At 45.6% G+C, this 15,733-nt stretch overlaps 1 protein-coding gene across 3 annotated transcripts in view; it reads left to right on the top strand.

The window, feature by feature from the left end:
- LOC140202918 (uncharacterized) overlaps positions 1 to 15,471 on the top strand; it is a 68,667-nt gene extending 53,196 nt beyond the window's left edge. For all 3 annotated transcript variants that reach the window (XM_072268510.1, XM_072268508.1, XM_072268509.1), the window contains exons 7-9: positions 11,074 to 11,176; positions 12,660 to 12,744; positions 13,607 to 15,471. In XM_072268510.1, the coding sequence (XP_072124611.1) occupies positions 11,074 to 11,176; positions 12,660 to 12,744; positions 13,607 to 14,347 (929 nt within the window). In that variant the 3' untranslated portion in view covers positions 14,348 to 15,471. The remainder of the gene's footprint in view (positions 1 to 11,073; positions 11,177 to 12,659; positions 12,745 to 13,606) is intronic.
- Positions 15,472 to 15,733: the final 262 nt, after the last annotated feature.

Genomic DNA, 15,733 nt, shown 5'->3' with positions numbered 1-15,733 from the left:
GCTGCTCAGGAGGTTTAAACTAGCCTGGCAGGGGTATTCGGAACACCAGATTGATCAGGAGATGTAGGATTGAAAAGAAAGTCGATGTCATGACCAGTTAGGAAAAGTAATAGAGACCAAGGGCCAGTCAGGTTGAAGTGTGGGCATTTTAAAGCTGTGAGTAAGGGTGATAAATATTGAATGTGGATCCGCACGTGGAGCTATGATATTGTGGCCGTAACAGACTCTTGGTTGAGAGAAGTACAGGAATGGATGCTTAACGTTCCAGGTTCTTGATGTTTTGGAAAGGATAAAGAAGGAGGTAAAGTGGTGGGGGTGTTGCACTATTAATCAAGGACTACATGGGTAGAACTGAAAAATAAGCTAAGTGCAATCACACCGAGGGCCAATAGCCGCTAGGGCATCAAGGAACAGATATCCAGGCAGATAAGGGAACAGTGTAAAAACAACAGGGTGACTTCAATTTCCCTTATAAAGACTGGAACCTCCTTAGTGCAAGGGCTTTGGACAGGGCAGAATTTGTTATGTGCTTCCAGGAGCCTTGTTTAAATCAACACAAAGATAGTTCAACAAGAAGTGGGCCTATACTGGACCTAGTGTTGGGTAATGATACTGGCCAGGTAACTGATCTTTCAGTAGGTGAGCCACTGGAGAAACTCTGGTTACAACTCCTTAAGTCTTAAAGTAACTAGATAAGGATAAGTCTGGAGCTTGCTCCTTAAATTGGAGCAGGGAAAATGATGAGAGTATTAGGCAGAAACTAGATGAAACAGCTGTTTTTCTGCAAGTCTACATGTGGCTTGTGGAAGATGTGGAGAACTCTTTGAGGAGATTACAAGTAGGATTGATAAAGGAGATGCTGTGGATGTTGTATATTTGGATTTCTAGAAGGCCTTTGACAAGATGTCACACATGAAGCTGCTAACCAAGTTAAGAGCCCATGGTATTACAGGAAAGTTACTAACATGGCTAGAGCATTGGCTGATTGGTAGGAGGCAGCGAGTGGGATGTCCGAACTTAGATGTCCAAAATGAGTACTTTGCATCAGTACTCACCTAGGAGAAGGATGTGGAGAATAGGAAGATCAGTGTGGAGTGTGCTAATATGCTAGGGCATTTCGAGGTAAAGAAGAAGGTTGTATTGGGACTCTTAAAGAATATTAAGGTGGATGTTCCCAGGGCCTGATGGGATACACCCCAGGTTATGGGGAGAGGTAAAAGATGAGATTTCTGCAGCTTTGATCAATCTCTTCTTGTCATCTCTAGACAAGGTGCCAAAGCACAGGCAAATAGCTAATGTTCAAGAAAGGAAATAGGGATAATCCTGGAAACTATAGACTAGTGAGTCTCACATCAATGGTAGGGAAGTTACTAGAGAGAATGCTTAGAGATCATATTTACAAGTTTTTGGAAAATTGTGGTCTAGTTAGGGACAGTCAGCATGGCTTTATGTAGGTCAAATCGAGTTTTACTAACTTGATTGAGTTTTTTGGTGAGGTAATGAAGATGGTTGATGAAAGTAGAGCTACAGCTGTTGTCTATATGGATTTTAGTAAGGTGCTTGACAAGGTCCTTCATGGGAGGCTCCAAAAGTCTAAGATGTATGGGATCGACAGCGAATTGGCTGTTTGGATTCAGGATGGACTTATCCAAAGAAGACAGAGGATAGTGATCGATAGAACTTTCTCTGGTTGGGGGTTTATTTTTTTTGGTGTTCCGCAGCGATCAATACCGGGACCTCAGCTGTTTAATGACCTGGATGAAAACATAGATGGGTGGGTTAGTAAGTTTGCAGGTAATATGAAGATTGATGGTGTTATGGATAGCGTAGAATGCAGGCAAAGGATATGGCAGGATATCGATTAGTCGCAGATATGGGTGAAAAAATGGCAGGTAGAGTTTAACCTGGCCAAATATGACTATAAGACAATAAGATTTTAAGGCCATATGAGTGACTAAAAGAGACTGTTAATGACTGGATCCATAACGGAGCTGATATGCAGAAGGACCTTGGGGCCAAGTTCATTGCTTGGGGTCAGTTTAGGAGCCTGATGGTTGTAGGTTTATATGATGGTGCATTTCGTTACAGCGGCATCTCTGGGATCAACCAAAGATGTTATTGTCCTTTTTAAAAGCATATTTCTTATGATCACAAGACCCTGCTGGTGTCATGGTCTGGTCCGTGAAGTCCGCATTCCGGTTCACAGTCTGGTCCATTGACCTTTGCTCCAGGTTTTCCTGTCTACCCTGTTTCTGTTCCTGTTGAGCTCTAATTGAGGCAGCTGATACTTGTTGGGGCTGGCTGCATAAATACCTTCAGAGACCAGGGCGCAGCAGCTGGATTGTTCTGTCCTTACTCTTTGTATCCCTTCCCCTGTCTTCTGTTTCCTCGCCTGTAGCCTTGCCTTGTCTTGCTGGTAACTCTCGCTTCGTCTCGCCTGAAGTCTTGTCCTGGAGCCACCCTGTACCTAGCTCCCTTCCTGTCCCTTGCCTCTGCTGGGTAAGTCAGGCCATCTTGCTGTTACCCTGTGGTTGGTTCTGTCCCTCCCTGTCCCTTGCCTCCATCGGGTAAGTCAGGCCGTATTGCCGTTACCCTATGGTTGGTTCTGTCCCTTCCTGTCCCTTGCCTCCGTCGGGTAAGATAGGCCGTCTTGCCATTACCCTGTGGTTGGTTCTGTCCCTTCCTGCCCCTTGCCTCCGTCGGGTAAGCCAAGCTGTTTGCTGTTACCCTGTGGTTGGTTCTGTCCCTTCCTGCCCCTTGCCTCCATCAGGTAAGCCAAGCTGTTTGCTGTTACCCTGTGGTTGGTTCTGTCCCTTCCTTCCCCCTGCCTCCGCCGGGTAAAACAGGCCGTCTTGCTGTTACCCTGCGGTTGGTTCTGTCCCTTCCTGCCCCTTGACTCCATCAGGTAAGCCAGGCCGTCTTGCCGTTACCCTGCGGTTGGTTCTGTCTCTTCCTGTCCCTTGCCTCTGTCGGGTGGAGATCCGCGCCCTGCCCGGGTGATCCGTGCCCTGCCCAGGAGTACCACGCCCTGCCCAGGAGTACCGCACTCTGCCCAGGAGGAGCTTCAAGACCTCAAGCCTCGCCCCAAACCAAGCTTCAAGACCCCAACCCTCAAGCCTCTAGTCTCCAGCCTCGCCTCAAGTCTCTAGCCAAGCCTTGCCCCAAGCCAAGCTTCAAGACCCCAAGCCTCGAGCCTCGCCCCCAAGCCAAGCTTCAAGACCCCAAGCCTCAAGTCTCTGGTCTCCAGCCTCGTCCTGCCTGTCAGCCAAGTCACACCCTTGCCTAGTTCTGGGGTCCAAGCCAGAGGCAAGACCCAGGTTCTGGGTCCTTTTCCAGTCTCTGGCTCAGAGTCCAAGCCCGGGCTCCTAGTCCTTGTCCAGTCCTGTTCTGGGTTCCCGGTTTTCGTGTCCATGTCCTTGCCCTCGCCCCGTATCCTAGTTCTGTCCCTAGTACTTCAGTGTCTGTGTCTTGCCCTTGGGTCCGTTCCCAGCCACCTCCTTATGACAGCTGGACATTAGGAACTTAAAGTCCTGCAGGTCTGACCCATCAGCAAGTTGCTCATTGGTGGAGAAACTGATGGAGCTGGACCTGGTGTGGATCGTGCTGCTACCTGCGTCAGCCAGCGTCAGTGCACAAAGATGGTGTGCAGTCTAACAGCAAGTGATCATCATAGCTGCTTTCCTTGTGATCACAAGACCCCATTGGACATTGTTAATGTGGAATGCTGCAAGTCCAATTCAATGATTTATTGGCAGACGGCGGGGGAGTTGTGTGACCTCAGCTGCATTGAAGACTAGGCCTTAAGCCATGGTGTTGCCTGTTTACTGCTGCCCGGGAGAGAGGTGTCAAAGTCGGTTCGCTCCACCAGAGGCAAACTTTCATGGACTCAGATTCTTGGACTATATTTTTTTGTGTGTGACTGTAGTTTACTGATATCTTAGATGTGCTTGCTATCTTGTATGTGCTATACGTGCCTTGTGCTGAGTTTGACTGTTGGTACTGTGTTTTGTACTTTGGTCCCGGGGCAATGTAACTTGGTTCAGCTATATTCATAGGTACTCATGTATGGTTGAATGACAATTAAAATGAACTATCTCCCTGAAAGGGGCTACACAGGTTGATAGGGGGTAAAGAAGACACATGGCATATTTGCCTTTATTAAAAAAAAGGATTGAGTTCAGAATTCAGGAAACTATGTTGCAGCTTAATAAAACTCTACATTTGGAGTATTGCATTTAATTCTGGTAGCTCCCTTAAAGAAGGATATCAAGGCTTTGGGGGTGGTACAGAAAAGGTTTACCAAGATGCTGCCTGGATTAGTGCTGTGTACTATAAGGAGGGTTTGGACAAACTTGGGTTGTTTTTTTCTGGAGTGGAAGAGGCTATGGGCAGATCTGATGGAGTTCTATCAGATTATGAGAGACATCGGTGGATGGGACAGCCAGCCAGCATTGAAATGAATTGCACAGAGAGTGGAGGGTGCCTGGAAGACACAGCCTTTGGTGGGGGAGGTGATGGGGATAATATGATAGAGGAATTCAAGAGAATCTTAGATAGGTATATGAATGAGCAGGAAATGAAATTAAATAGACATTGTGCAGGCAGAAGTGATTAGTTTAGTTGGGCATTTGATTACTAAATTAGCTAGTAACTTGCAAAAATGCCACCCCCTTTTCTCAGTTCCTGGTCTCTGCTGCATCTGCTCTCAGGATGAGGCTTTTCATTCCATAAAAACTGGGATGTCCTCCTTCTTCAAAGGAAGGGGTTTCCCTTTCTCCACCATCAATTCTTCCCTCACCCGTATCTCTTCCACTTTGCACACGTCTGCCCTCACTCCATCCTCCCGGCACCCCACCAGCCATCGGTTCCTCTTGTCCTCACCCTGCCTCCACGTCCAGCATGTAATTCTCCATAACTTCTCCCATCTCCAATGGGATCCCACCACTGATCACATCTTTCCCTCCCCCCCATCCCCCACTTCCCTTTTTCCATAGGGATCGCTCCCTGTGCGACTCCCTTGTCTACTCGCCCCTCCCCACTGATCTGCCTCCTGGCACTTATCCTTGCACATGGAACAAGTGCCACACCTGCCCCTACACCTCCTCCCTCACTACCATTGGGGCCCCAAACAGCCTTTCCAGGTGAGGTGACACTTCACCTGTGAGTCTGTTTGGGGGTCATATGCTGTGCCCGGTGCTCCCAGTGTGACCTGTATATCGGTGAGACCTGACGTAGATTGGGAGACCACTTTGTCGAGCACCTTCACTCCATCAGCAACAAAAAGCGGATTTCCTGGCAGCCACCCATTTCAATTCCAACTTCCTATTCCCATTCTGACATGTCAGTCCTGCCGGCATGAGGCCATAGTCATGTTGAAAGAGGAACACTCTATATCCCTTTGCATAGCCACCAATGTGATGGCATGAACATGTCCTATCATCTTCCCCCTTCTCCAGCCCTGTATCTCTTTCACCCATCAACTTCCCAGCTCTTCACTTCACCCTTCCCACGGTTTCCCTTATCAACCCCCCCCCCCACCTTCTGCTTCTTCTCCCCGCTCCCCACATGCTCGGCCTGAAACATCAACTGTTTACCCTTTTCCATGGCTGCTGCGTGACCTGCTGAGTTCCTCCAGCCTTTTGTGTGTGGTGCTTTGGATTTTCAGCATTTGTAGATTTTCTTGTGTTTGTGACTTACAAAGTTGGTTAGCTGTGTGTCAATGCACTCTACTACTCTATGTTCCATGTTCTATGACTGAAGTTGGACTCAGTGGAAGAAACTTCTTGTAGTTGTGTATATCGAACTTTGGCAGAGATACTGTCTACTTCTGGGCCCTTAGTGGTCAGGAGTGGTGAGGGGGTTAGTTTGAACAGAGATCGAATAAAGGTCCCAAATCAAGGGCAGAGTCACAGTTATGGAGTTCTTCAAGATGTTCGGTCCTGTAGGTATTTTTTTCATGTCTTGGATGAGTTCACTTCTATTCTTGTCTCTTGATAAAGGTAAGCTAGAACATTGAACATAGAACATTGAACATTCGGCCCACAATGTTGTGCTGAACCAGCTAAAAACCACCCCCAAACACTAATCCCTCCTACCTACATGATGACCATATCCCTCCATCTCCCTTACATCCATGTGCCTGTCCAAACATTTCTTTAAAACCTCTAATGTATTTGCCTTTGCCGCCACACCAGGCATCCACCACGCTCTGAGTAAAAAACATACCCTTCCCTTCCCTTTTGAATCTACCCCCACTCACCTTCAGTGGATGCCCTCTGGTATTAGACAGTTCAACCCTTGGAAACAGATACTCCCTGTCCACTCTATCTTATATACCTCTATCAGATCTCCCCTCAGCCTTCACTGCTCTAGAGAAAACAACACAAGTTTATCCAGCCTCTAAACTAGGCAGCTTGTTTGTAAACCTCTTCTGCACCCTCTCCAAAGCCTCAACATCCTTCCTACAGTGGGGTGACCAGAACTGTATGCAATACTCCAGATGTGGCCCAACCAGAGTTTTATAAAGTTGCAGTATAATCTGACTTTTCAACTCAATTCTTTGACCAATGAAAGCAGGCATTCCATAAGTCTTCTTAAGCACTTTATCAACCTGTGTTCTTCAATGCTTGGGCCGGAGATGGTTTTTAGGCAGTGCTGAAGAATCCATCGGTTTTTTGGCGGAGCTTCCTTCAGTGTCCCTGTCCACCTCTGTTCTTCTATTCTTCAGTGTCCCTGTCCACCTCTGTTCTTCTATTCTTCAGTGTCCCTGTCCACCTCTGTTCTTCTATTCTTCAGTGTCCCTGTCCACCTCTGTTCTTGAGGTCACGTGTTTTTGTGCTGGAACTTGCCCTGCACGTATCTCTTTCATTCCCCCTGAGGAGCAGTGGTTTCCAGTCCAGGAACTCCTTGTATTTGTAGTCCACCTCTTGGTCGCTGCATTGAATCTCTTCTAGTTCTTCTTGCTGGAGAATCCAAGAGGCAGTAGACAGCGTGCATACATAGTGTGCTTCAGAGTAGCCCAGGCCAACAACTTAAGCTCCTTTGACCTACGCATGTTAAGTCACTCCCTCTTTATTTAATTAAGCTGCTGAAGGACATTGCTGTAGCGGGTCAGTCAGCATCAGTGGAGGCAGAGAGAAGGCACACTTTTCATGTCGAGACCCAATGAATTCCTCCAGCAGTTTGCTTTTTCTGTTCCAGATTCCAGTGACTACAAGCTCTCTATTCATCAGATACTGTGAACACAACCTCTGTGTTACAGCCTTCATCTGCTGCCTCTACACAATGACATTTGGGAAAAGTTGAGCATCTTCCTTTCATTTCTTTCATTTTGTTTGCTCGACTTTACGCTTGTTTCTACGAGCGTGGTCAGTGTGGTCTTTTTACTCTGCATCTGGGTGGTGTGGTGTTGCATCGGGTAGCGCTGCTGTCTCAAGGTTCAGTGACCTGGGCTCCATCCTGATCTCCAGGCTGTACAGGGTTTGTCTTTTCTCTCCGTGTCCACGTGGGTTTTCTCTCACATCCCAAATTCTTTCTAGCTTGGCCACTGATTTTCCATTGTAAATGGCCGCTAGAGCCCGGAGTAGCCAGGTGGCCGGAGAATTGGGACGAGAGGAAAGACAGTTGTTGCAGGGAATAAGGTGGAGGAAAGGTGTTGATAAGTTTCCTCTGACAACTGGCATCAATATGAAGAGCTGAATCAGTGGTTCCCAAAGAAAGTGCTTTGCCCCTGCCCCAGGGGGCAGTGGAAGTTTCGAAAGGTTGATGGAGGCAGCTGAGGGATTACAGCCTTAAATTAAGAAATTTGAAGATGGTGTTACCAAACAATGGCTCACTGGTAGTTCAAAGGGCAAGGAATATGACTAAAAACATTACTAATGACACCTTTTCTGAAGTAAATTGTGGTCAACTATCACCGCAAACAATGAAGGAACAACACACACAAGATGCTGGAGGAACTCAGCAGGCCAGGCAGCATGGATGGGAAAAGTGCAGTCGGCGAAGGAAGAGGCAAGTGGTGACAAAGCTGATTGAAAGGATGGGCGGTGCCGGTGCATCGCAAAGCCAAAGCACAATGTGTTCACGGGGCCGCAGACAGAGTTGGTATCGCAGCCGGAGTTGCAGTGAGCGATTTGGAGAGGAGTCAATGAGGAGCAGCCCGCCTAACCCGGGTGCGAGGATGGATTGGCCCAAGCACCGAGCCGAGAACGGCTTGGTGAGGTCGAGAATGGCTTCGGGCTGGGCGGCCCGAAGCGTGTCGCTATGCTGAGGCCCGGGTCCTAGAGCGAGGCTCCGCTCAGTACTTGGACAATTTAAACACTGGTCCGGATAGACCAGAAAGCCCGAGTGTCGGGTTTGGAGGCGAGGGTCGGGCTAGTTTCGCTCGCTCTCCCGCAATGTTCATTGAATGAAGTAGAAGATAGTTGACTACTAATGTATGCTCTAAAATTGCTGATGAAAGCTATTTTTACTCTAATAAAGAAATAATTTTATTTGTAGCTTTAAATAGATTTGAATACTTTTGCAATTATTTGTCACTGCTTTGAATTTGCAGTTTCTATTTTCTTTCACAGTGCATCATAAATAGCAATTCTTTATACGTTTTAAGTAGTGGCTGTGAAGGGAGAGGGGGTACTGAGGATGTGGTCCAAGCCAAGGGGGAGGTAACCCAAAAAAGCTTGGGAACCACTGAGTGAAATAAACTGCAATAAGTCATGAGATATTATGACACTCTCCTACCTACAGCAGCAGCCAAATAACATAAGTTTCCTACCATTGTGGTAAAAATATTTGTTTCCCTTTTCAACGTAATCTTTAGTTTACTCCAGAGCAGTACGTTTTGCTGCCGGTCTCCTGTGCACAGAGTTACATCAAATAATTCGCGAGTGCAGATTTTTTTTTCTTGCAAGTTGCATTGTTTAAGCAGTTTTCAATGTCCCCTCATTGCCCCCCCCCACTTCTGATGAGAAGCTATCTCTGAATCTCTGTGCCAGCCTTCCCTTTAGCATGTAACAGTGCGTCGTCATAATTAGCCTTGCAATAACTGCTTCAGTTTGGCTGCATACTCGACCACTGTTTTGTGTGTTTTTTTTAGATTATGAAGACACGCAGTCCTCTTTTATTGTCATTTAGTAATGCATGCATTAAGAAATGATACAATATTTCCTCCGGTGTGATTATCACAAAACACAAGACAGACCAAGACTGAAAAAACTAACAAAACCACATAATTATAACATATAGTTGCAACAGTGCAACAATACCATAATTTGATGAAGAAGACCATGAGCACAGTAAAAAGTTCAAAGTCTCTCAAATGTCCCACATCTCACGCAGACGGGAGAAGGAAGAAAAACTCTTCCTGCCATGCCCAACCACAGTCCGACTCTGAGTCCTCTGAAAACTTTGAGCCTCCGATCAGCTCTCTGACACCGAGTACTGAGCACCATCTCTGTCCGAACGATTCGACCTCAATCTCGGTCGCCAACAGCAGGCAAAGCTGGGGATGTTGAGGCCTTCCCGCTGGAAGATTCCTGACCGTGCAGTAACAACAGCAGCGAACTGGCGTTTCAGAAATTTCTCCAGATGTTCCTCTGTGCTTTCACGTCTGTCTCCATCAAATCAGAATTGTCCACGGCCCCTATTTAATGGATACAACATCATTTTTCACCGGAGGGCTGCGCACACACGGCGTGCTGCTCTCTCTCCTCCGGCCGATTTAAGCACTTCGGAGAGAAATTTCAGATTATTACTTATGATATTAAATTTATGCTTCCAACTTCAACTTTCAAATATAACCATTAACCTTCACACTGTCTTGAAGAGGCCCATTCTGCACTGTATCTCAATAATAATAATAATAATAACACTCATTTCTCAATTGCTAGGAACATTCGGTCTATTCTAGTGGTGTTTAGTATTGTGGCTTTCTGAAGATAACATAATATTGCTGTGCAGGCCTAATTGTTTATCACGATTGCGTAGTGACTGTGGGATGATACCATTTGTAGATATTACTATTAGGATAATGTATACCCTGTTCATATTCCAAAGTCTTTCAATTTCCTTTTTTAATTCAGCACATTCCTGGTGTTTTCACTTATTGATTTCTGTATATTGTGTGTGTTTGGAATGGCTATATCTGTTACGTAAGATAGTGTTCATCCTGTATTAATAACAATAATTGCGAATCAAACTTAAGCATTTGTACGATCTGGCGTGGCTTTGGATTGAAGTGATTCAACAATAAACCCAGCAATTCTTTGAACTTGTCACTACTGGGTTGCTAGTGCCTCAGTAGGTTTGCTTTACGTGGAGGCTCTCACCACACTATTTAGGATAGATCACTCTTTATTTCCACCAATGATGTTGTTTACAACAAAGAAATGTGCTACAAACCCACAACATTTCACTCATGTTTGGGTCTGAGTATCAAATACTGACAATGAGCTATTTTCATTTCCTTCTTATTCCCTTTTATGAAAAAAAGCAGATGTTTGTCACACTTCCCTTTTCTCTCACTGATTCTGTTTAAAAGAGTTTCTTTTTTTCCTACCAGACATCAGGAACAATATGCTTGCTGATAACATGTCAGATTTTAACTTACAAAACTAATAGAGGTTCCATTTTATTTTAATCAAACACATCATAAGCTCAAATCAATCAAATGTCATTTGCCAAAGACTGAAACACTGACTGAAGGTAAGCTTCCAAGGCAATATAGTTTCTGCTGGCTTGGTGGAGAACAACTGACATGTATAGCTCAATAAATATAATGCATTACCCACCTACTCTTGCAGTGATTGTTGGGACAGTGTGAAAGTTAATGGTTATATTTGAAAGTTGAAGTTGGAAGTATAAATTTAATATCATAAAGTAATTATCTGAAATTTCTCTCAGAAGTGTTTAAACAACACACTAGCCATGACCAAATTCAGAGTTTGGAAAAAGACATGAAAACAGCACCCAGGGACAATTTCCACAGTGTATATCGGAATCCTGATGTGGTCTTGTGAATTGGTCCTCTGATATTCAACAATAATAATTGTAGTTAATTTTCTTCTTTATTCAAAGCTTCAAGACTGTCACAAAAAAACAACTTGCTGTTCGTTGTGTTTGTTCCACTCCTGTTGGCGATCTTCATTTTCATGTCCCTGTACTTCAAGCTGCCATCGCGGTGAGTTCCTCCCTTGAATAACAGTTCTGGTGACATCAGGTATGGTTGTGGCTGACAGGAGCTGGTGCCAGTCTTCCACAGAGTTTCTGTAAATGGTGACACTTTTCCTGGGTGTCACTGGTGTGGGTGGTGGTCTTTTGACAGGGTCACTGGATCTGGTGAGAGTCTCTGCCAGTGTTCCTGTAAATAGTAAGTGAATCCCAGTGTCACTGAACGATTGATAATCTGCCCTAGGCTACCTCACTGTCACTGGAGCTGGTGATTATTTCCCCCAGTGTCTCTGAAACTGGTGACTATCTCCCCCAGTGTCTCTGAAACTGGTGACTATATCCCCCAGTGTCTCTGTTACTGGTGACTATCTCCCCCAGTGTCTCTGAAACTGGTGAATATCTCCCCCAGTGTCTCTGTTACTGGTGACTATCTCCCCAGTGTCTCTGAAACTGGTGACTATATCCCCTAGTGTCTCTGTTACTGGTGACTATCTCCCCCAGTGTCTCTGAAATTGGTGAATATCTCCCCCAGTGTCTCTGAAACTGGTGACTATTTCCCCCAGTGTCTCTGTTACTAGTGACTATCTCCCCAGTGTCTCTGTTACTGGTGACTATCTCCCCCAGTGTCTCTGTTACTGGTAACTATCTCCCCCAGTGTCTCTGTTACTGGTGACTATCTCCCCAGTGTTTCTGTTACTGGTAACTATCTCCCCCAGTGTCTCTGTTACTGGTGACTATATCCGCAGTGTCTCTGAAACTGGTGACTATCTCCCCAGTGTCTCTATTACTGGTGACTATCTCCGCAGTTTCTCTGAAACTGGTGACTATCTCCCCCAGTGCCTCTGAAACTGGTGACTATCTCTGCCAGTGTGTCTGTTACTGGTGACTATCTCCCCCAGTGTCTCTGTTACTGGTAACTATCTCCAGTGTCTCTGAAATTGGTGACTATCTCCCCCAGTGTCTGTGAAACTGGTGACTATCTCCCCCAGTGTGTCTGTTACTGGTGACTATCTCCCCCAGTGTCTCTGTTACTGGTGACTATCTCCCCCAGTGTCTCTGTTACTGGTGAGAATGGATCCCGTACTTCAATAACTCCTTTGTGTTCCATCCGCGTCGGTTCTTTTGCACCCCACTTGCTTCGCTGACTCTGATGCTCCATTTGGAGGCATCCTACGTGGTGTCAGGACTGCCTTACAGGCAGTGGCAGGCATTGAACCTGGGTTGTCTGTACTGTTAAGTGTTCTGCTCACCCCCACACCACGCTGCTGCCCATGAATACTTTTGATTTACCTGAGAGAGCAGACGATGCCCTGGGTTAACACCTCACCTGAGAGACATCCCCTCTGATATTTCAGCAGCCCTCGAAGCTCCCGCTCCCTCAGTACAGCTCTGTACTTGGAGGGAAATTTGAGTGAAGTAGTCTTTGATCCAGCTGCTTTAAAGTATACTTTGTCTGAATGCTAACATCTGCTGTGATTTCTGCCCCTTTCTAGTGTTGTCAGTAAAGTGTGGGTTCACATTCCCAACCCAGCCTCCTACTTCCAGCCTCTCTACAATCAACACAACGGAAACTTCAAGGTAGTGCTCTGGAGTGGACACAGCCTGCCCCGGTTCCCTAAAGCTGCCTGGGACATTGATTCATACCGAGGGGACAGGGAGGAGCCAAGCTCCACATCGTCACTGAGACAAATGTTGGCTCTGATGAAAAGGCGTTGGGAAACAAAAACCTCTGCGTTTTGTATTTCTGACCATTATTCAATGAACCCTGCACATAGCAGGTTAGGCCACCATCAGTGTGGCCGAGAACGTCCTTCACAGGAAGTGACAGACTGTTTATACAGTGGAAATGGATATAACACACTGTCTCACTAACAGACCATTAGGTGATATACAACAAACCTTCACGCCAACAGTGGAGCAGTCAAACTGGACATACTGACTGCCAGTATGTGGCAGTATTGAATATAGTCTGCTGGTCAGTCAATGTGATAGTGACACTGACTGACCATCATGCTGCATAAAATACACCCGACATTGTGAAACAGTTGATCTCCATACAACACATGTCACACCGACTGTCCGTCAGGAAGTATTGAAAACAAGTTTACACTAAGTACAACAGTCAAGCTCGATGTAATACACTCTAATACTGGCAGAAAAATGACTAACTCTATGAAACACTTCCCTTTCGAGAATTGACATAATCCATCCCCTACAGCCAGACTCGTGTTTTGGCTCCTGACTTTGAGGGATGTGGGTGCAGGTTGAGCTGAGATGATTGCTAATTAGTGGAATGCAAGAGGGAATGGTGGTGGGTTGAAGAGGAATGCCTGGTTACACAAAGCTGGCACAGGGACACTGATGGGAACGGGCCAAAGAGAAGCTGTTTGAGTGCAGTACAATAGGGAAAAAGGTGTTTAACTTTAGCTTTCTCCTTCAGGAATGGATCCGCAAAAATCATGTTAGCGACCGGTGTAACAGAAGACAGGAATCACGCCAGGAGCTGAGGAGGGTGAAGAAACTGCCTGACAACGTGGCTGCTACAGTCATCCTGAACCCCTGGGATGAAGCTGTTTCTAACATCTCCTGTCTGAAGCCCATCCCAGTCAACCACAACTTGCCCTTTGACTTGGACACCAAAAGTAACCTTCAGACTGAGTCTGACAACCCCTTTCACCACACTCGGTTGCTGGATTATTGCAACAGTGAGTCTGTGCTGCGTGGGTTTCTCCCCCTCATGGTGCAGGAGGACAACTGGGCACTGTGCCAGGAACCATCTCTGGACATCTTCCTGGGCACTGCGCCACAGGAGGAGGAAGGAGGCTACAGCTACAGCGACGAGTATTGCACCCTGGGCCATTCTGACACCAGCTGTGGCCTGGTCCCAGCAAAGATCGGGCTCCAGGTCAAAGTAGCCAACAAGCACCAGGAAGACAAAAGGGAAATACTGGAGTACTTGCCCATGACTGATGGCGACAGCATTCCACTTTCAGATTGCCCAGCAGCATCCCGAAATTCACAGTTTCTTCAGGAAGCCTGTGTTAGTGGACCCTGTGAAACCCCACTTCAGGGTCAGTCCCCAGCTGAACCCTCAGAGTCACCATTAAACAGTGATGGATTGTCCCTCACACTCAGCACCCTTGTCAGACCTGCTGTGCGATCCATGAGCTCCTCTCTGTGACTTTGATGTGACTGTCACAGTTGCAATGTCCTATCAAAGTGAAGAGACTTTGAATTATGCCCAACATGGATAAAGGAGGGGCACCTATCTGATAAATGACTGGAAGGAGGAGATTCTCCGGCTGTCGGGATGTGTCATGAGAACATTTGATGAGCATTAATTAGCAGCTAATGCAAATAGCTCAGTATATGAACCAGAGACTTCATTGTTGGCTAATAAGCAAAACTAGAGCACATAATATTGGTGTTAAAGAGTTGGTGTGAATTGATGATGCGTGAATGGACAGAAAATAAGGGAGTAGAATAAACAAGGGCTTTTGGGTTGGAAGTCTGTGCACAGTGAAATGGCACAAAGATTGACACTGGCACCCTGGCTGATCACAGTCTCTCAATTGTTTAGATGAGGGCACAAAGCACAATGCATCCAATTTGTTGATGATGCAAAGCTGGACACCAATGTGGGTATGTGACATAGGACCCCAGTGAGAATACATCTGGAATATTACATTTATGAAAACTCATCAAGAATAAACTTGCCACAAAGTGCAGCGACGAATGACTAGCTTGATTCCTGGGATGGCCAATTTGTTGCTTGGGGAGAGATTAAGTAAACTGGATCTCTATCCTTTGGAATTTTGGAAAACGAGAGGAGATCCCATTGAAGTATACACAATTCCTTTCCAGCCTGGCAGGGCAGGTGCAGGGATGATGGGTCTGAAACCAAAGGCCGGTTGGCAAATTAAGAAATTTACCATTAAGGACAGAGATGTGAAGAATATTCTTCATCAGAGAGTTTTGAATCTTTGATGCTCACTAACAATGTTGGCTGTGGGGATTCATTCACAGAAGGTACTTAAATCAGAATTTGATAGTTGAGTTATATTAAGAGAGGGATATGGGGTTAATGCAGGAAAGTGGTACTGAGTTAAAGTATCAGACATCATTGTATTGAATGACAGGGCATGGAAGAAGGAAGAATATCTCTAATTAGCTACATCTAGATTGAATTGCTGGTAGTCGCAAGATGATAATTTTGCTTTAATGTCTGTAAACGATATAAAATATTGATTGCTGCTAATTGTTTATCACTTAATTTCCAATAAAGACATTAAAATTGTAACATGACTTGGCTCTTGTTTCTTTTTACTATATTAGTTAATCTGAGGAATTAGCATATTTATAACGTTGAAGCAGGTTGCAACTGAATATATAATCACCCCATTTTAACTGAGGCTTTAACCTGAAAGGGGTTGAGGTGAACAGAGGGTCAGAGATCAAAATGCGGGAGTAGTTACATACCATAGTACTTTGATCAGTAGATAAGGAAAGTGTGTGAAAATGATAAGATAATTATGGCTATTTTAATTTTCAGTTGCACAAAAGTAGT

Source organism: Mobula birostris, chromosome 9 (assembly GCF_030028105.1).
Source record: "Mobula birostris isolate sMobBir1 chromosome 9, sMobBir1.hap1, whole genome shotgun sequence".
Taxonomy (NCBI): domain Eukaryota; kingdom Metazoa; phylum Chordata; class Chondrichthyes; order Myliobatiformes; family Myliobatidae; genus Mobula; species Mobula birostris.
Note: the sequence above shows the minus strand (reverse complement) of the source record. Positions and strands in the feature narration are given on the sequence as shown.